The following is a 22278-nucleotide window of genomic DNA, read 5'->3' on the forward strand; positions in this document are numbered from 1 at the left end:
AAAAACAATTCTTAGATAGAGTAAGGATTGACCTTATTATCAGATATGAGATTTTAAGTGAAATGACTGTTCCCATTTAGGGTCAGAAGCATTGGAAGAGGCACCTTGTTGTTAAAAAATTAAATTTTTATTTTAAAATAAAATCACAACATGTTGAATTCATTTTCACGTTTTTCTTATCCTGTATTAGAAGAACTTCTGTATTTGGATACTTTTACTGTAGTAGGTAGGTACCTTTTTAAATTCTAAAAAAATACTTGCTCCAGAGGAAGTCTCTGGTTTAGGGAGAAATTGAAAGTACGCATATTAAAGGTTTGTGACAATAAGCTTCGGCCTATTCTTTGCTCACGCTGATGTTCACACATGAGCGGTATTTGCTTTTTCAGTTTAGTTCCTAACTTTTGCAATTTTTTCAAGGAAATTCCTCTGTATCCTCGTTTATATAACTTTACATGGTATACAAATTACGCTTCATTTTTGAAAAAAAAATAGTCGGTTTCGATAGACGGTTGAATTTTCTCCACCTTTCACGGGCCAGGTATAACGCGTTAGTCTCTCTTAGTTTTAGCTTAACCTTATTTTCTTCAGGTTGCTGTCAAAAGATGTAAGGAAGGTCTTATTGAACTTGCATGGCAATTTTTTAAATAAATGATGTCTCATTTTTATTTTAATTTTTTTTTAGTTTGACTTGGTGAATTTTGTTTTAATCTACTCTTAAAAGTTTTTCCTTTTATGGCATAAAACATGGACTCTATTGTTTTATAGTGGAGAGTATTTATCAATAACGTTTAATACAACCTCACATTCATCATCATTCAATAATCATCCTGTTTTGCGTCTTCTTAGCAATAATATTCCTGATTTATGACATATATTATTTCTCTATTTTGATTTGATAGGTTGGAACAGAGGTGCGGCGCATGGGTGAGATTACGGCACAACTTGAGCTCGATGTGAAGTCCCATTTGACAACTCATGAGACGAATTGGAACGCCATCTTTGAAGCGGAAGAAAATGAATTAAGGAAGTATGGAGATGAGCAGAGCGGTTTCTATGCCACGTGTCTAAATAATGCTCAAGTAATTACCTTTTATTATGTATTATGGTCACAGCTATTCTTATACATGTTATCATAGGAGCCGCTCACTTGCCAACTTGGTAAATTCTACTAAGTGATCAGGGCAAATAATCAAACTTTCTGTAATAACTTTTGTTTGTGTTTAAAGGAAATACTTGATCCAGGCAAAGCAAGCTTTTAGAGATCAGCTCAGAGATCAGGACCCCTGAAAATATCTGAGTATTATTCACTTAGTTCAACGATTTTAGTTAAAATATTGTGGAAATTTTGTCTGGGAAACATTTGTACACTAGTGGAGACTTGATGGTTTTGACTATGTTTTAAAAATTTCTAAAAAAATTTATTTTGAAAATTTCGAAAAATTTTATAATTTTTTATGCTGTCATGTATTTATGTAGATTTTTCTAATTGGCATCTAAACAAATTATTCGCTATGTAATAATCGAATTATTTTTTGTCATTTTGGTCTGTTTTCTACACCGTGACAAACGGTTAAATATTTATCACCTATACAATTAATGCAGTTTCTGAAATTCAAGTTTAGTAATAACAAGCTTATTACTATTTATATGACGTTTTTGGACGCAACTATGCAACACATTGAGAGAGAGGCTTATGCGCTAAGTAGTAGCTCGTCACTGCTCTTGCTAAAAAGAAAAAAAAAACATATAAAAAATAAAATAAACATAAAATAAAATAAAACATAAAATAAAAAGAAACTTGGGTTAAGACCAATTCCAAGAGGTAGTTTCTCTACTCTACTACTTGCATGGGATTTACGTATCTCCTACGCTGTAAACCTTTTTTTTTTCTTCTTCTTCTTTAAGAAAGTGTTTATTAACAATTGAAGTTACTTGTCTGATATTCTCACTACCGCTCAAGATTTTCATGCGTTGACGCACTGTAAGCCGGTTTCTTTTGATTGTTTCTTTCACCTTAGCGCGAGAAAAGACAAAGAAAAAGTGATAGAATAAATGATAAATATACAGTTTGAGGTAAATATTTGCACATTAAGGGGGTGGGGTGGGGAAAAGTATTTGGACAATGTGAAGTCAGAAAACAATTCTTGCTTGATAATATGCAGAATAATTGTAGCTAACACATTTTCTTGAGTGGTAGTGGGTATATTATACAAGTACCAAATAAAAATAACGAAACCCAAGGCAAAGCTTTTTTAGGTAAATAATCACCCCACTAGGCCTAAATATAAATCAACTTGTGAAAGGTGACGACAATTCACCACGAGAAACAAAACAAGAAACGACAACAAAATTAAATAGAAAACAATTCGGTACCTCTCATAATCAATGCATAAAACTAAAAAATCCAAAAATCTGAAAAATCCAAAAATCCAAAATTTAACAAATAAAGAAAACCCATTCTTCCCATATACCCAAAACAATGGTCTTTCAGCAAACTTCGAAACTCACTCGGGTTTTAATCCTGTACAATATTCTGTGTTAAAGTATTCCAGACATTTGGACAAACATGACGCATAGAAACCTTTGATCATATAGTAACTACTCTAGGATTTTCAAACTGACTTGGACTCTTTGTATTATGCTTGTTGACAGTTAAACAAAGAAATGAATATAAAGACGACAAACGGGTATATGGTCAGTAAATGAAAACGAAGAGAAACAACAAAAATTCAACAAATATTTACCCGTATCAAACAGTTCGTGGTAATGAACTGTAGTAAAGAGCGAGCCGGCTCAATAGTAACCGAAACTCTAAAAATCGATATTTTGACACCAATATATACATCAGATGAATCAGATTTTTACACTGATTTTAAATATATGAGTATCACAAATTTGGTCTTACCCATCAAAAGTTACGAGCCTGACACTATTTGTCTTATTTTTCGAAGAAAGGGGGAAACATCCCCTAAAAGTCATACCATCAGATTCAGCGTATCAGAGAACTCTACTGTAGAAGTTTCAAGCTCCTATCTGCAAAAATGTGGAATTTTGTATTCTTTTGTCAGAAGAAAGATCACGGATGCGTGTTTATTTGTTTATCTGTTTGTTTTTTTTTCCAGAGGTGATTGTATCGATCCAGAGGTCCTAGAATGCCGTGAGAGGGCTCATTCTAACGGAAATTAAAAGTTCTAGTACCCTTTTTAACTGACAAAAAAAACTGGAAGGCAACTAGGCCTCCTTTCACGCTCATTTTTCTCCATAGCCATCGTATCAAAATTTCAAGATAGCCATGTTGTTCAGCATAATCAAAAAATTTAATGCCTATGTCTTTGAGGATGACTTAATCCCCCAGAGTCCCCGGGGGAAGGGCTGCAAGCTATGAACGTTGCTCATTGTTTACATATAGTGTTGGTTATTGGGAAGTATACAGACGTTTTCAGGGGGGATTTTTTCTGGTAATGGGAAGGGGGTTACGTGAGAGGATCTTTTCATGGAAGAATTTATCATAGGGGGAGAGAATTCTCCAGCATTGTTAAAAATAACCATTAAGAAATTAAATAGAAAAAAAAAACAAGTTTTTTTTTCAACTGAAAGTAAGGAGCAACATTAAAACTTAGAAGGACCTGAAATATTTACGTATATGAGGGGTTTCGTCCCCTCCTCAACGCCTCGCTCATTGTGCTTAAGTATTTTTACCAATTTCAACAGAGCTATTTATTCTAATTAAACGGTCTTTGTGATTCAGGGGTCATTCTTAAAGAATTGGAACAAAATGAAACTTTAGTGTAGAGAGCGAGGTATTGACGAGGGGATGAACCTCTCATATACGTAACAAAAAATATACGAATATAGAAGTTTGTGACGTAAATTTATTTTGTAAGCTACGTATGTTTATTACTAATAAAAACGTTCGTAAATAAAATGAAAAGTTCTATTGGCCTTTTTAAGTGACCATACAAATTAAAAAGCAACTAGGCCCCTTCCCCCGCCCTTTTTTTCTCAAAACCGTCCGATCAAAAGTTTGAGAAAGCCATTTAGCCAAAAATCGAAACCTGCATTAATTCAAAAACGTTCTTAAATTAAATAAAAAAATTAGTTGTTTTTAGCTGAAAGTAAGGAGCGACATTAGAGCTTAAAAATGAACAGAAATTATTCCGTATATTAAAGGGGCTGTCCCCTCCTAAATGCCTCGCTCTTTACGCTAAAGTGTTTTATAGTTTTAAAAGGTAGAGTTGTGAGAAAGAGTCAAAATTAGGGAGTTAGCCCCCTCGTCAATACCTCGGTCTCTACACTAAAGTTTTATTTTGTTCCAATTCTTAAGAATGACCCCTGAATCACAAAAGCCGTTTAAATAGAATAAATACCGTAAAGAGCGACGTATTAAGGAGGGGACGAAACCCCTTATATACGTAAAAAATTCTGTTCGTTCTAAGTTTTAATGTTGCTCCTTAGTTTCAATTGAAAAAACTTTTTTTTATATTTGACTTCTGAATGTTATTACATTAATGCAGGTTTTGATTTTGGCTCACCGTACATAAATAATTAAAACAAATTTGCATATTAACTTTACTTTTTTGGCTAAATGGCTTTCACAAAGTTTTGATTTGCCAATTTTGAGAATAAAGGGGCGGGGGACTGGGCCTAGTTGCCCTGCAATTTTTTAGTTTACTTAAAAGGTCCACTAGAACTTTTGATTTTATTTTAAGAACGTGTTTTATTAGTAATTAATATACGTAACTTACAAATTAACTTACGCAATGAACTTTTATATTTGTATTTTTTATTATGTATATGAGGGGGTTTTCCCCCTCGTCAGTATCTCTCTCTTTACTCTTAAGTTCGAATTTGGCTCCAATTCTTTAAGAATGAACCCTGAATCACAAAGGCCGTTTAATTAGAGTAAATGGCTCTTATGAAGTTAATAAAAATACTTTAGGGTAAAGAGCGAGGTATTGAGGTGGGGACAAACCCCCCTTATATACATAATAATTTCTCTTGTTTGATATTGACCGTTGAAATATTTCTGTTGTATTGGTTTATTGAGACTCACTGTGATCAGTGACTCCTTATAAAAGCATATTTCGGCACTATCAGTGACGGGGATATGCAAGTGCTTATTGAATTTTAGGACAGTGCCGCCCTGTGGTTTAACTTAAGTTTTATAGTTATTTTATATGATCAAAAATACATATTACGTCTAAAACAATATTTAATTCGATTCTGAAGTATTCCATTTAATTCATAATAATGTTCTATTAAATTATTGTGTACAACTGTATAAAATACAATTTTTCTTACTTGACTGTAGAAAAAATTCATTTTTTTCTGGGAAGTGTAAAATTATTTCAGAAGCATTTGTAATTTCTGATGATGCTGACAAAAATGGGGTGAGGGGGAGGGCTCTTAATCCAATAACATGCTAGGAGTGACAAACTCGTCTAGAACGGACTTTCTAATCCTCTCAAGTTTTCCGTAGATTTTGGTGCTGAAAATACATCTTAGCTCCAATATATTTTATCAAAAACATTTATGGATAAACAATGTATTTCTTGACACCTTTTTAAAACTGTGTCACTTTAAACATTTGTTAAATTTTTTTTTAGGCTCAGTCCAACTCCTTGCATAGTACAAGACAAAATCATGAAAGCCTTATTGAAGAGCAGAGCTCAGATTTTAGTGGATTTGTTCGGGAACGTCAAGAAGAACTTGAACGTCACTGTTCCTCATTGAATGACCTAACCCAATTTGTGAATGTTGCATTCCGCTCAAGAAAGGAAGAAGTGGAAAAATTCTTAACTGAGGAACTTGCCCGTGATGTGCCTACTGGTATTTTGCTCTCTTTCCTTGATTTTTGTTTATTACCCGTCCTAATAGTGCATCGTGTATTGAAATTGGATGGAATATCCAAAAAACAAACTTAGGTTAAAAAACATGGCCTCTCTATTGACCCAACCTGCGAATATTCCACCGGTTAATATTAAACCCATAAAAACTTAGCTTTGGAATTGCCATCGTTTTCCCATTTATTGGTCATTACGGCCACCATTGTTGTCAATGGCATTGTCATTGCCATCATTGTCATTTAAATATGTCAAAGATGCCTCTACTAAGCTTTCTTCTCCAATAACCTTTCCATCCTTTCAACTCTACCTCCTTCAATCTTCATACGAATTGTCACCGGGAATTTTATTAAGTTAACCAATATTCGTGTTCTGTTTTGCATGAGTCTAATGCTGTACTGCTCGAACTTTACCCTGGTTGAATTGTATATTGGTTTGGTTTTGGTTGGGCTGGTTTTGTGGGTTCAGTTTTGCTGGGTTGAGATTTAATTAAGCTGAATTCTGTTGAGTTTTGCAAAGGTAAATTTTGCTGCGGTGATCATATATGCCACAAAACATCTTACGAAGGTGCAGCATTTCTTTGGTAGTGTAGCTGTCTTTGGTAATCAAAAGATTATTAATGCTAATTTTTACTAACGAAAAGTGTTACCAATTTAAAGAAGTAGATTTGCGCATTTATTTTAACATTTCAACGTGGCAACACTGATCAAGATTTGATAATGCCCTAAAGTCCTCATGGCTTGGGATTCTAGCGATTGATAAAGAGATATAATGTTGGAGTATCATTCCTTTGAAGGTGTAGTTGTCCTTGGTAATCGAAACATTGTTAATGTTTGAATTTTTACAGATAAAAAAGTTTTATCAGTTCAAATAACTAGTTTTGCATATTTAATTTTACGTTTCAATGTGACAACACTGATCAAATTATGGTAGTGCCCTAACAAGCTCATAATTTTGAAACAACCCAAAGAAGCAAAATACATGCAATGAATAATGACACAAAAATAAATAAAAAAAATGCTACAAATGTGTTTTAGTTTTATGCCCTTAGTATTTTAAAATTAGTTTCGTTTAGTCATATTCCACTGCTACTACTACTACTACTAGCAACTCACCGCAGCACCAAGGCACCTGAGGCCAACACAGCTACGCAAGCTCCTCCTCCATCCCAATTTATTCAAAACCTCCCTTTTTACACCCTCCCAGGAATCGTTATCAAGTTTCAGATTAAAATAATACATTTTAGACAAAAATTCAAAATTCTTTTGTAACAAAAGGAGTTACAAGAGCTAATGTCCCACCCTGTATAAACATCAATATTTTCATTACTCATATCTCAGTAAAATTTTTGAAAATCGTAGTTTTCACCTATGAATAGAAGTAACTAATGTAACAAGACACAGGGAGTAAACAAAGACACAGCAAATAAAAGACACAACAGATATATTTGTTAATTTAATGTCCTTGGTATTTTAAGATTAGTTTTATGTGAATCATATTCAAATCATTAGTTGTATACATACAATATATCTTGCATTTAATTATTCTCGGATATTCGTAGGAGTAGTAGCAGTATAGAAGTAACGACGCTTCTTAAGGCCCTAAGTTAAGGCCCTTGTGTAGTTAAGACGTCAGTTAAGGCCCTTGTGTTGGCCCTACAGTGTGTTGCTAAGGTGAAAAAAGTTTCGTTAAAGTTACAAAATCTAAGAATTCCTGAAAAGCCTCAGAATTCTCCCTACTCTGGAAAACTAAAACTCAGAAAGAGGAGGGGGTGTTTATACATAAATATGGAATTCTGGTTCGAATTCTGGGTCCCGTATTACCAAGCTGAGGTCAAGGATGAAAATACAATAATTGGTTCGTGATGTATTACTTTGACGTGATGTGTTCTTTGAGGAAGTTTTGAATCAACATTCAAACAATACATTTTGAAACCAAATTCAAAATTTATCTATGAATAAATAGAATTATAAGAGCTATCGTCCTGCCCAGTGTGAATTACAATGTTGTTGTTTTTTTCAGGTCAGACGCCTCAGCGTCGGGAGTTTTCATATCCACGAGTTTTGGCTCAGACTTCTCCTCATACTAAAATTTTGGAGCGATTTAAGCTTGAACTCCAAGAAAGCAACGATGTTGACAACTTTGCTGTTCCAGAACCCAGAACAGGAGGCCCGATGGTATTTTCTTTTTTCTTAATATATATGGATGTATATCGTTTACACTAGCCCTCCAAATCGCATTTCATCAGAAGGAAATTAGATTTGGAATTTGAATGGTTTGTTACAATGATCTGGTGGGATTTAAACTTTAAATCTTAAAAAGTGACGATTTTGGCAACTTTGCTGTTCCAGAACCCAGAACAAGTGGCCTGGTGGTTTTTCCCCCTTTTTTTTAATTGGCACAGTAACGAGCCCACCCAAATTTACTTGAAATCTAAGAATTGGCAGTGTTAACAACTACTCTGCTCCCAGTCCAGAACAGGTGACTCGATGAATTTTTTTCGTTTTTTTTTTTTCAAGTGACGAATTGCGTGCAAATTATGTTTAATCTAATGCAAACCCACTTGATTGCCTTCGAGTCCAACCAAATTCTGTCCCCGTTTTGCATACAAGTCCAGTGGACATTCTTTGTCACGAGTCAACCCAAAAATTTCGTTCATTCTCATTGCAATTTCAGGGGGCTTTCCCGTAGGCAAAGCTCATGTAATATGAAGAATTCCAGTTGCAAAATTGTCTGCAAGTCCTGTGGAAATTCTTTGTCATGAATCAACCCAAAAATCTTGGTCATCCCTATTGCAATTCCAGGGGGCTTCCCCCGTAGGCAAAGCTCATATAATATGAAAAATTTCAGCTGCCAAATTGCCTGCAAGTCCTGTGGACATTCTTTGTCATGAATCAACCCAAAAATCTTGGTCATCCCTATTGCAATTCCAGGGGCTTTCCCCGTAGGCAAAGCTCATGTAATATGAAGAATTCCAGTTGCAAAATTGTCTGCAAGTCCTGTGGACATTCTTTGTCATGAATCAACCCAAAAATCTTGGTCATCCCTATTGCAATTCCAGGGGGCTTTCCCCGTAGGCAAAGCTCATATAATATGAAAAATTTCAGCTGCAAAATTGCCTGCAAGTCCTGTGGACATATCCAGTCATAAATTCTATGTGGGGTCTCCAATCGCCTTCACATGGCCCACAAAACTGACACACTATTAGAATTAACATTATTCCATGCCTATCAACCTTAGTTCTACCCTAGGATGGATGGATAATAGACTATCTATCAACAAGTGAAATGACATCATTTTTATAATATTCTGAAAAAGGCTTTGCCTGTCAGACTGTCTGTCTTGACTTTTTTTTTCAATTAGCCATGGCTCTCAGCTTTTTCCTCCTAGTTGACCAAGTTGATTTTAATTCAAAGTCGAATATTTAATCATATTCAAAATCTGCAGAATATTTTAAAGATTCTTTGAGTGACTTAGACTTAAGGTGTATATTCGATGGGAAACAATTAATTTTACGACAATTCTGCAGCTCTAAACCACACAAAAGGGACGCACACAAAAAAATATTTACACCAAATTTCAAAATTGTAATTCAGCAGATTCTTTTCAGCTGGCTAAATGCCAGCTTTGGAATGATATCAAAATTGCATTTTTTCGTTGATAGGAAAATCATAGGAGAACGGGAAACATAACATACAAAAACTATATTGGAATTAATTTAATTGAACAAAAGAATTAATTGCAAAGTTTTTCTTCTATTCCTCTTTTCTTTTTGTTTTCTTGTTATCTTCTTTTCTTCTTCTCTTCTCGTTTTCTTCGTCTTTTCTTCTTTTCTTCTTCTTTTTTTCGGTCGATAAAGCCTTCCAGACGGGATGATGCGGTATTTGGGCATTTTTTAGATACTTTTTTCTCTTCTTAACTAACAAGTTTACCTATCAGTTGAATATCAATGCAATTCATTTTAATTATAAGGGGTAAGGCTTTGCGGTCTAAGAAATTCATGTAATTGTGCGGTCAACTCTAAGTACTGTGTTATAATATCCTGGAGGGATTTGGACTTAAAATCCAAAGAAACGACGATGGTCCTTTTCTTGTTCTTTTTTCAAGATACAACCCACCTTTGACATTTTTTTGGAGGGGGGAGGTGTATTTTTCAATAATTAGCATGAGGGCAAATATCTTTTTTCCTGTTTTATTCGATGAAAATACCAAAAAAGTTCACTTTTCAATGAAAATACCTAAATACGGTATTTTTGGAAAATCTTGGGGGGAATCAGAGGGGGGCACATACTCCCCCAATGGACGTCACTGCTTGTACCTATATCAGAACTAAAGTATCTTAGATCTTTGAGGTTCCATCAACCAAGAGTCCCTGTTATTCAGAAACGACTCCATCAATTTGATCATGGAGTTGTACCAACTTTCTCTATGTTTATTGAAGTCATTGAGTGGGTTTTAGTCTTGGCACACACGGGCCAAGTTTTGTTCTGCCTTTCTTGTTAATTTTTCCAGTCCTTGAGTGGGGTGCGTCTCAGGGTCAAATTAACGAAGGTGTGTGGAGGGCACGGTTGGACCATAGTAGTTGTCTTTGTTTGATTACTGAAGCTAAGTTACAGTCTCTATTTTTTAATGTAGAAAGGTATCCTATATGAAAAGCATTTAACCTGAAGGGAATTAAACATGAAATATACATAAATGTTAAAAGGAGAATTACATTGCAAAAATAACGTTCTTGATGGGTATTGCTATGAAAAAAATCCCTCTATATTCCAAATGTCCTAAAAAAGAGGGATGGGTTTTAAGAGAATAAATCCCTCTCCTTCCTCCCTTCCTTTGCCCATGGAACGCCAGTGCCTAAATAGTTTGCCTTGAATATGGCTGAAAAGCACCAGTTTTACTCTTTGTTGTCGTCTGTATTCCTTGATTATAAAAAGAATGGGAACATCATAAGGAAATAAAATCAAGTTCGTTTCTGAGAAAGATAATCAACATGACTTAGTCTTACCTGAAGCCGAATTTTACAGCTAATTATAAGAGTATAAATAAGCCCCTAGGTCCCAGAAAAATGCGTCAACGTAAATAGGCCATATTTAAAAGCTGCAACTGCTCTGGCCTTTCGAGAGGGTAGTGAATCTCTGCTGCATTGTATGCCCTGCAAAATGCCCCGAAGAGAATAGGCCAGATTTTAAATACTACAACTGCTCTGGCCTTTTGAGATGATAGTGAATCTTTCCTACATTATATCGTCAGTCGGGTATCAAAAGGACGTATCTCCGTAATTGTAAATTTTCAGAAGAGCAAAAAAGCCTCATAGCTTTTTTATTCCCCGTCTGATAACCGTAAAACCAAAAAGGGATTGATAAGTATTGATTTACGTATTGATCAGTTTTTGTTTCACGGTTATCAGAGGGAAAATAAAAAAGTTTTCAGGTTTTTTTGCTCTTCTGAAAATTTACAGGAGATACGTCCTTTTGATACCTGACTGACGACATGGTCCTTTTTCTGACCCTTTGATCTTAGTTAAAGATTTTTTGTAAAATTGATTTATGTTTTATTTCAGAAGGCTATTGATTTGAATGCAGAGAAGAAATCTGCATCAGTGTCAGACTTGACAGCGATTAGTGAAATTAAGCTGCAAAGATCAGTGTCTATGGTCGAAGCAAAAAGCGAGGTAACTCTTCTCTTTTTTAGGATTTTTTTTTTCGAATTAAGAAAATTTTAGGCAACTTCCTGTTTCATTGGTGGCTGCGAGATAAAAAGGAATGTATTTCTAAGGCGTAGCCCTACAACGGAGTATTATTATATAATATACTAACGTTATCTTGCTGATTTATAACATATAATTTTAAGTATTAGGGAAATTACAGGTCTGGATTAAGGAAGATCTTAAGGAGGAATAGTAATTTTCTAATTAGACTCACGTTTTACATTTTAATTCGGTGGCTTCCAGATGAGAATCATGGCATGGGCATGTTCATACACTTCATCTTGGAGGGGCCACAAATTGGAAAATACGGCAAAAAAAGTGATCTACTAACAAATTGTAAGAAATTATTGAGATTTCGTAAGGGGATGGGCGAGGACCCCAAGGCCCCACTTAGATGGATACCTGTCCTTGAACAAGGCGTAGTCGCATCAAGTAGGCCGTTATTAAGATCTGTACTGTATGTATTGTTTTAAGAGTAACAATGCTATAGTAAAACTATACTGATATTACTGCCATGTTATGTAAAGATTGATAATGATACTTTAAAGCGAAGTTGTTAGATACACTAGTAAGCTCTACTAAATAGTGAATTCATAGTTTGCTATTTTAGTGTATTTGCTTTCATGTGCTTGCCATGTTTCGCCGTTTTTTTTAGATAGATTAATCTTGTTGGACTCTCATATAGAATTTTTTTCTTCTTTTTGTTCTAAGTGACTAAGTGACTACTCCATCCAACTTATATTTAATCAGATGCAAGTCATTTTCAAAATTTGAATAAAATGTTATAATATTCATGAGTGACTCAAACCTGAAATCCAACGGAACGAAGGAGCTGACAGCTCTTTCTTTCCAGAACATTGAGTGAGTTTTTTGTTATTCATTTCGTTTTTCTAAGCAAATAGTGTATCTGCGGGCACCAATTTGGTTCTTGAATTTCCAGCTCCAGGATTTGTCCAGAATTTTCTAGAAATTGTCCAAAATTTAATTCTGAAATGTAATTCCTGTAATAAAGTATGGATCCACCGCAATATTTGCAAAATTTCTTGTTTACACTGTGAAATTTTGCTTCAGTGTTACGTTGTATTTTCAGTTGTCATCACAGTCAGCCTGTTAATTAAAAATGCTGTTAAATAATATTTATTACGAAAAACGATACAAGGCGATGAAAACAGAAAGTAAGAACAGGTATTGACAAATTAGTATTCCTATAATAAATTATAAAAAACGACTTAGCCTATCAGTTTTAGCTTTCAATTAGCCCTAAATTTACTGTCACTTCGACTTAATTAGCACCCTTCACCATCCAGACGTTATCTCTTAAATCTTGCAAATATTCTAGGGCAGTATCACTTTTTCATCAGTGTTGCCACGTTGATCCTGAAAATAAATAAGCACAGATAATTTTTACCGGTGCAACTAATTAAGCGCATTTAATTATTCCCTAATAAACCGAGAATTCAATTTCCGGTTTTCCTAATTTTTCTAAGATATATATCGGGGTGTAATTTTTTTTTTAACAAATTCAAACAATCGGATCTCATTTAACAGCTCCGTAGTACTTTCAACCCTCAATTGTATAGCCAGACTGCAGTTGATAAGTGGGAATAAGTTTCTTGTCTTTGTTCATTTAATTGTTTTCCTTTGTATTTATTCGTTTTTATTCTTCTATTTATTTGGTTTTATTATTTTGCTTATTTATTCTCGTTTGTTATAAAAAAATCTTTCACTGCTTACATGCCTGAAGTAGGGCAAGGTTTTTTGTTTTGTTTTTTGTTAAGGAATATTCTTAATATACTTATCAGTGTTCGGACTCGCCTATAAATTCCAATAAATTCCTATATTTTAATGCACTCCTATAAAATGCCTATATTTTGGATAAAATCCTATTATTCCTATATTATCGGCTGAAGAGCACTAAGAACATTGCTCAGGATTTTCAATTTTCTGTCTTTTGGTGTAGATTGATAATTAATTACAACTGTTGAGCTTTTTGAACTTAACTAATGCTTTGTGTTGGGCTTAGTAAGCTGCTTCTGCCTGGGCTATGCTGTTGTGTTGACTTAGTAGCCAATGTTTTGTTTTTTGTCATGTTGGGCCTGTCTGAAATGAGCGAATATCAGTATATAGGCTAGCAGTCTCTGCTTAAAGAGACTGGAGTTCTTGCGACTTATGTGTTTCCTGGCTGAACGCTGGCTGGCTGATGTGAATACGGCCCAGTTATTCAAATGGGCTATTCTAAGATAGTTGCTAATCGAGGGAAGTATAAAAGACGTGCACTGGGTAGGCTATATGCTACATTCTGTGATTAATCTGTCCTTTATCTATCTGGTCTTTATCCCCTTCTAAAGAAAAATGATGTTAATCAGATTCGGACTTTTTATTTCAGATATTGTAAATTTTTACTTTATCTCCCCCCTTGGTATAGCAATGGTAAGATAATTCGTAAGTTTTATGTCCCTGATATAAGTGCAAAGTTGGCCCTCCTGCATAGAAGATTGTCGGAATAAGCTTTTTATCGTTTATCGCCTCATCATCCTTTGGTCCGTCTGTTCGGTTAATCTCATTGTAGCATAGTGTTTTTATGGCACTTGGTATTAACCAAGTGACATATAGCAATCGCAAATTCTGTCGGTGTGTTTGTCTGTCGGTCCTGGTTTTGCTACTTTAGGCACTTCCAGGTAAGCTAGGACGATGAAACTTGGCAGGCGTATCAGGAACTGGACCAGATTAAATTAGAAATAGTCATTTTCCCGATTTGACCATCTGGGGGGGAGGGGGGGGGGCCGTTAATTCAGAGAAAATGGAAAAATGAAGTATTTTTAACTTACGAATGGTTGATCAGATCTTAATGCAATTTTATGTTTGGAAGGATATCGTGTCTAGAGCTGTTATTTTAAATCCCGACCGGATCTGGTGATATTGGGGGGGGGGAGTTTGGGGTGACCTAAAATCATGGAAAACGCTTAGATTGGAGGGATTGGGCTGAAACTTGGTGGGAAAAATAAGCACAAGTCCTATATACATGACTGACATAACCAGAACGGATCCGCTCTCTTTGGGGTATTTTTTTTTTTGGGGGGGGGGGGTTGATTCTGAAAAATTAGAAAAAAATGAGGTATTTTTAACTTATGAACGGGTGATCGGATCTCAATGAAATTTGATATTTAGAAGGATATCGTGTCTCAAAGCTCTCATTTTAAATACCGACCGGATTTGGTGACATTGGGGGGGAATTTGGGGAGACCTAAAATCATGGAAAACGCTTGATTGGGATCGGGATGAAACTTGGTAATTTATGTGACCATGCATCCTACGCCATCTACCACAGATCTGATCCCGAGGACTTCCGAATCCTATATTTGGCCTATATTTGGGCCGGGAAATCCTATAAAAATAGGACAGAGCCTATAATTTGAAACGAACCAACCTGTCCGAACCCTGTATTAAGTATATAAATTGTTAAATACGAACTAAGATATATTTGTTTTGTTAGATATATATTTGTTAAGGCATGTTCTTGCTGCTCAAAATTGACCTAGATTACCTAAGATATGTAAAAATCAAATTGATCAATTTAATTGACCTTACCCACCTTGGACACCCTGTGAAAACCTCATTTTGTAACTATTCAGTGTTTTTTATATTACTAAACAGAATGAGATAATTTTGATTCAAAATAGATAGATTGGTTACAAAAAAGGTTGATAATAAGATATGAAGCAACAGCTTAAATATTGGGTAGCTGTAATGATAGCAAAATGATTTTAAAATATAAATCGTACACCATTAGATATAGATTAGCATAAAGCAACGTACTAAGATAATACTACATAAGATAAATAATATACTATTATATTCTCATATTTAAAATTTGAAAATGGTCAGACTATTGTTTAAAGAGCAATATATAAAAATGTATAAAATTAAAAAGAAAACTTCATTCCAGTTCTCAATTTGACCTCATATTCATGCATGAATTTGAAATAGAGGTTTCTTTAGTATAAATTTTTCATTCTAAGATTTCCTTCTAATTATCTTCACTACGTTTCATTAACACTAACTACGTTTCATTGTTTAAGTTCTATAGCAGCTTTGTTGGTCGGAAAGAATGTTATTGAAGATCGATCCAGGTATTTAAAACAACTTCTTGTAGGTTGTTTTATGTATGAACTAACTTGCCTTAATTAGAGGCTTCATCTCTATAATTTTACACTAGTAACAAACATTGGTTTTACCAATTTTACCCTGTTTTTTTTCTAATTTAACTGCAATATCAGTGCAGTTTCTGCTGAATCATTCATCGGGTTTCGGTTTGTCTCACCCCCCCCCCCCGCCTCTAAAAAATAACAAAATGTCCTGATATAACATTTTTGATCTTAATAGTGTTTCATTTATTTTGATAATAATGAACTTGCGTTACTAAAATTTTTGCTAAGTAAATTACATTGGTTTTACTGATATTATTGTATTTTTAGTCTAATTTAACTGCGATTTTAGTGCAGTTGTTTACTGAATAGTCAATCGTGTTTCAGCTTTCCTCCTGTGTCTCCCCCTCCCCCTTAAAGAAAAACATCCGCCTGAAATGACATTTTTGATCGTAGTGGCGTGTCTGTCTGTTTTTTATTTGTTTGTTGTTTTTTTTCAATTCATCTCCGTTAGTAAAATTTTTGAATCTTCCCCTTAACCTTGCTCTATCATAAATGCTACCCATGATTTCATTCCGACTCGTTTGATCTAACTTCATCCTATGAAAGTTCATAGAGATAATTTTTTATTTTGTTTTTAGTTAAAGCCGTGCTTTCGTTAAATGTAATTATTTAAAAATTTTCTATAAAAAATTACTATTGCAGACCTTTTTTGAGAAACATTTTTTCTTGAAGTTTTATGATTAATAAATTTGATTAATAAATCAAATCCATGCATTTATTCACTTATTTTAACCTGACTATTTCCTGTAGGAACTAATAGAAAGTGACGACCATCGACCAGAAGAACCCAAGTTACGGTTGTACGACTCCTGGGGACTACCCCCACTCCTAACTACGACCACATCTACCCCAAAACCTAAACTAGAAAAGCGGCTGTGTAGAGTGGTTTGTACTCGAGGTGGGTTTCTCTGGTTGATGGTTGATGGCTTTGCTACCGCATGTGAATGAGAACCTTTTTTACCCTACTAATAGTGAGGTTGGATGATAGGCAGATCGTTAGGGAAGCTTAATGTCTGATATCCTCACGGGGCACCAAACTAAACTTAATAATGTCTCATTTTTCTCGCTTTTATATATTTTTCAGTCTAAAACCATTTTTACTAACCCAAATCCACTGAAATGGGGATTTTCAGTAATTATTTTTCATTATAACTTATTCTGTGTCTAGATTACTTTAGTTTTTTTTTTTACTGTTATTTTATGTTCAGTTTTCCTTTTTACCATTTAAGTGAGAATGTGATTCTTCTTTTTTTTTCTTTTTTTTCTTTTTTTTGTTATATTTTGTTTACTAATACATTTTAATAATATTATGTAAACACATTTTATTATATTATTACATTTAATTAATTTATATTTTATTTCGGAGGAGGTCTCGGCCGAAATATTTCCATTTCTCTTTTTTACACTATTGAGACTACTTTAGGAAAAACTTTAAGCTGCTCAGGTCCTAAAATAGGTTTTTCAGACGTCAAATTGATTAAGTCCACATTATACATCTTCGTATTCTTACTGTCAAAGCACTAGAATGAATCTTGACTTTTTAAATTCTTTGAAATATTCTAAAAAAATTGCTATTAATGATGAAATAAATTAGTGTCACCAACTATTAGACTGTGTTTTTAGCTAAAAACTTTAGCTAAAATGTGTTTTGAAACACACGACCGAACACAAAAAAAAACATAAATATTTCCTCTACTTCGTACATCAATTTTAAAACAAGCAATGTATCATATTTTGAATTCTTACCATCGTTTGTTTTGTGGACTCGATCAACCTGACTTCTGGACGGATAAAATTGAAAAGCTTCCATACATATTTATATTAAATTTAAATCATAACAACTTAAACACGATACTTAGAAATTGATTGGGTTTGTCATTTTAGAGGTTTTAGATCCCCCCCCCCTCCATGAGTGTTGGCTTTAAGACCAAGGGACAAGGGGGAAGGATGTAAAATTATAAACGAGGAGGTTTAAGCTACTATTTTTGCAAAGAGGGGATGGGGTATAAATATTATACCTGGGATAGAAGGTCAATTTGGCAGGGTTTTATTTATCTTGATTATAATTATCTAACGTACTTAAAAAGCTTAATTAATTCTGTACTTGATTAGTCTATGTTTTTTATTGGATTGTTGTAGTTGCTATATCAATTAAATCATAGGTTCGGTACCTGAGAAGAGGGGGGGGGGTGAACATTAATTTTCCAAGGGGGCTAAAGTATTGTTCCTGAGATAAAAGGTCTGATACGTTGGGGTCTTATGTAACTTCATTATACTTCACAAGGCTACTGAATTCTTTACTTAACAAATCTTTTGTGCATTTGAGTGGAACAGTAGCTATATCAATTAACGGACAGTTCCGATCTGGAGAAAGGGGAGGAAGGATTTTGATCAATGAATTTTGGGCCACTGTATTTCTAGGTGGAGGGGGAGGGCATAAAACCATACATAAGATAAGAGGGCAAATTTTGTACGATTTTGCCCAGTTTCATCTTGGAAGCTGGCTTCTCTGACTGGCTTCGTTCTCTGAATTGTCAAATTATTTGGACGAGTGACACCAATTTCGTTTTATGAATATGAATATTGATGCTCGAAATACGTAGAAAAGATGGAATGGAGCCACAGAGGCTGCCAGAGAAATATCTATGTAAATCTACATCTAAATATCTATAAATCTAGAACTCTATGTAAATGCCACATCTCTAAGGTTATGTCAATTCATACTGAAACAAATTACAAATTCTTAAAATCGCTGTATTGATATTTTCATATCCGGGTAGTGTTTCATTCAGAATTCATCTTCTATATATATATATATATATATATATATATATATATATATATATATATATATATATATATATATATATATATATATATATATATATATATATATATATATATATATATATATACACTTAAAGTGGAGAGATCAGGATGACACTTGGTGGGAAGAATAAAAGCAAGTCCAAGATACGTGACTGACATAACTGGAACGGATCCGCTCTGGATCCGATGACATATTGGGCAGTTGGGGAGGGGGACTTTCTTAAAATCGCTGTATTGACATTTTCATATCCGAGTAGTGTTTCATTCAGAATTCGTCTTCTTTATATATATATGTATATATATATATATATATATATATATATATATATATATATATATATATATATATATATATATATATATATATATATATATATATATATATATATATATATATATATATATATATATATATATATATATATATATATATATATATATATATATATATAAATAAAAACCGTAAAATTCTAAGAATTTTACGGGTTTTTGCATAATATGTCTTGGAATTGACTTTTTTTAATTAAAAAGTATTTTGAAACTCAGTTTCCAAACATAATGAGCCTTTTGTTCCCATTTAATCCTTCATTCTATGGGGATTATCTGACTAGTTTACAAAAGAAATTTCCATTTGACAGGTAAAAAGGAAAAGGAAACACAGCATAAATATTAAACCTGGTAGACAACATCTACCAGGGAATTGGGATTTTGGAGGAAATGAGCGTCTATGAAGAAGCTGTAGAAGATCCAGGACCATCTGGAAACAAGAGGGTGAATGTTTCATTTGCAAGGGTGTTAAAGACATGTTAAACACGAAATTGTCCATTTTGTTTAGATCGATGTAAGGTATCTGAAAGAAATGCCACGAGAATTTTAATTCTAGCTACTCTAGAAGTACTAAATCTTTACCTGTTAAGTACAAAGTCTCGAAAATATCATTACACCACAGAAAGCAAATGTTCAGAGAACAATTTATTAAAGAAAAAATTTGGTGAAGTAAATATTCCTGAAAAAGAGCCCCTGGTTGTCCATTGGGACGGTAAAATTTTACCTGGTGTTTTAGAAAATGAATAATTTGATTGAGTAGCTGTTACAATTTCGTATGGCGAGAAGGAACAGTTGCTGTGAGTTCTTTTAACAAAAAACAGGTCTGGAGAGGAGCAAGCCATATTCGTAAATGAATGTTTACATGAATGGGGTCTTTCTAACACCGTCAATGCTATGTGCTTCAACAATACAGCATTCAACACCGGAAGACTCAAAGGAGCATGCGTCGTACTGGAGTAAATGTTAGGAAGAGAACTGTTATATCTAACTTGCCGTCATCCTATCTCGGAAGTTCTGTTAAGAGGCGTATTCGACACGAAAATAGGATCCAGTCATTTTTAAGAGATTCATCTCTACATGACCCAAGATAGACAGAGGAAAATACACAAGTATCAGTGACAATGCAAAAGCAGCTAACTCCAGAAGTAATTGCAAATGTTGCTGCTGAACTCGAATCAAAATTAACTGATAGCCATCCCAGGGATGACTATAAGCAGTTAGTGCAGTTGGCTGTGGTATTTATCGGATCTTTATACGGCAATGCTATGGGTTTTAGAACTCCTGGAGCTATTCATCATGCTGGCTGAATGGAAAAGGCTATTTACTGCTTTAAACTGTTCATTTTTCACTATCCACTTAGAATGTCCGAAGAACAAGAAAGTTCTGTGCGTGCCATATCTCTTTTTCTAGTTAAAATTTATTGTAAAGCCATGTTCAATGCACCAAAAGATCATGTTACACCAAAGCAAAATTTAGATATTTTGCATAGTCTGCTAGAGTATAAAAAACAGGACAACGACATAGTAGAAATAGCCCTAACCAAATTTTTGAACCATTTGTGGTATTTGAACGAAGAGCTGCGTTCAAATACCTTTAGTTAATAGTAAAGGTATTTGCTATTAAGTTCTTTGAAGAACAAAGGTATTTGCTTTACTTAATAATAGTAAAGGTACTAACTCAAATACTTTAAAACAGTGATGGACACTGAGTCTTTCTCTTTATCCCCTGGGCGACTTCCATTCAAAAATTGTACTTAAAAGAGGGATGAGTTTAATTAGTCCTGTATTTTAATTAGTTGTTCAAATACCTGAAAAATGGTGGGATCAAAATTATCTTTTTTTGATCCCACCATTACAGACGATGAAAAGTTGTTAATGGCTAATGATTTGCTCGGTAGCACCAATGAACCATCAGAGTACACTAGGGTTGTAAACCCAAAAGTCAGGAAAGAAAAATTAAAACAGGTAGTTGATGGAGGAATGGTAAATTTAGTAACCAAAGAAACGAATACATTATTTGACCAATTTAATATAAAAACAGATTTCCTCTGACAACATCCAAACGCAATATAACATCCGTATCTTTTTCGGTTCTATTTTGTGTGTATTATATACCTGACTTATATATTTTAAAATAAAAAGTGTCATTAGACTTATAAGTATTGCTTTCTTTTATTATATTTCTGCTTTAAACTAAAAAATATGCCAAAAAAGCAATATTTATCACTTAATAACAAAATACACAAAGTGCACTCTGAGTGTTGCCAGGTCACGTTTTTGGGGCTAAATACCGTTGTAACTCGGTTTGACTTAAAATAACAACAATTATGTATAGAGTATAAATTTTGAAGAACAATATGGACTCTTTTTGAGATATCAAACGGGTTTTTATTATCTACGGTTCTGCAGTTGTGGCTCGATGTGTCAGCTTTTTGGCCAAATTTTTTAATTTTTTAACTTTGAGCACCGAGCGACACTGGTTAACGTCATTTAATCCAACTCAAATTTTGGGTATCTCAATATCTGGAAAGGGGAATCGTTTTGTGGGGTTGAGACAAACAAAATTACGAAATTTTTCTCCCCTCTATGAGATCTGATCACCCTAGTCGACATTCACCGGTGAATCTTTGAAATTCCTTGTTCTCTGCTTGGGTTCAATTAGCTTTGCGAATCAGCTTTTTCAGTCTTATGTAAGCTTTGATGGTAATAGTTAGGTTTTGTTGGGTTTGGTTATATTAGGTCGTAAATCTCCGAAATGGCTTATAAACCTCATCTAACGTAGCCCAACGTAACCTAACCTATCGCCATCAAACCTTGCATAAAACTGAAAAGTCGACTGGCAACGCTGACTAAATCCAAGGAGAATCAAAGGTATTTCAGACCTTCACCAATTACGGACATTCAAGGATTTGTCATTTTTTTCAGCTTCGTAAATGTTTTTTTTATTATTATCAGACATTCATTACTACCATAGTTTTGCCAATTACGCTAGACGCCCCTGGTGCCTTTTTGTCAACACCAGTGCCAGTTTTGTCTCCTGCAAGTCATCCATAATCTTGGGTTATTATTCAAAGATTATGGATGATATTTAGCTCTCAGCACATTTAAGTACATTACAGTTCCGGCTGCTATAGGAAATACTGCTCTGGTTATTTAATATACTGTGGCCGTAAACTGTCCTTTGATATAGTGCACTCACAATGGAGTTAAGGAAAGGCTAGAGAATGTATCAGAGTTGCCACTGTCTAGAGAAAAGGTCGCTAAATAATTATGTGAGAATGAATAAACTAAAGAAATATTACAAAAATATAGTTTCTTGGTTGAAGCGTGATACTAAATTCGCAAATTTTATCACCCTCTTTATT

The 22278-nt window shown here is 34.1% G+C and overlaps 1 protein-coding gene across 1 annotated transcript in view; it reads left to right on the forward strand.

Annotated features, from left to right (window-relative positions):
- Positions 1-22278, forward strand: part of LOC136025253 (kinesin-like protein KIF11-B) — a 208655-nt gene that overhangs the window by 183829 nt on the left and 2548 nt on the right. Inside the window, 5 exon segments of the mRNA XM_065701097.1 lie at positions 900-1079; positions 5607-5829; positions 7866-8020; positions 11404-11514; positions 16509-16656. Coding sequence (XP_065557169.1) covers positions 900-1079; positions 5607-5829; positions 7866-8020; positions 11404-11514; positions 16509-16656 — 817 coding nt within the window.

Source organism: Artemia franciscana, chromosome 3 (assembly GCF_032884065.1).
Source record: "Artemia franciscana chromosome 3, ASM3288406v1, whole genome shotgun sequence".
Taxonomy (NCBI): domain Eukaryota; kingdom Metazoa; phylum Arthropoda; class Branchiopoda; order Anostraca; family Artemiidae; genus Artemia; species Artemia franciscana.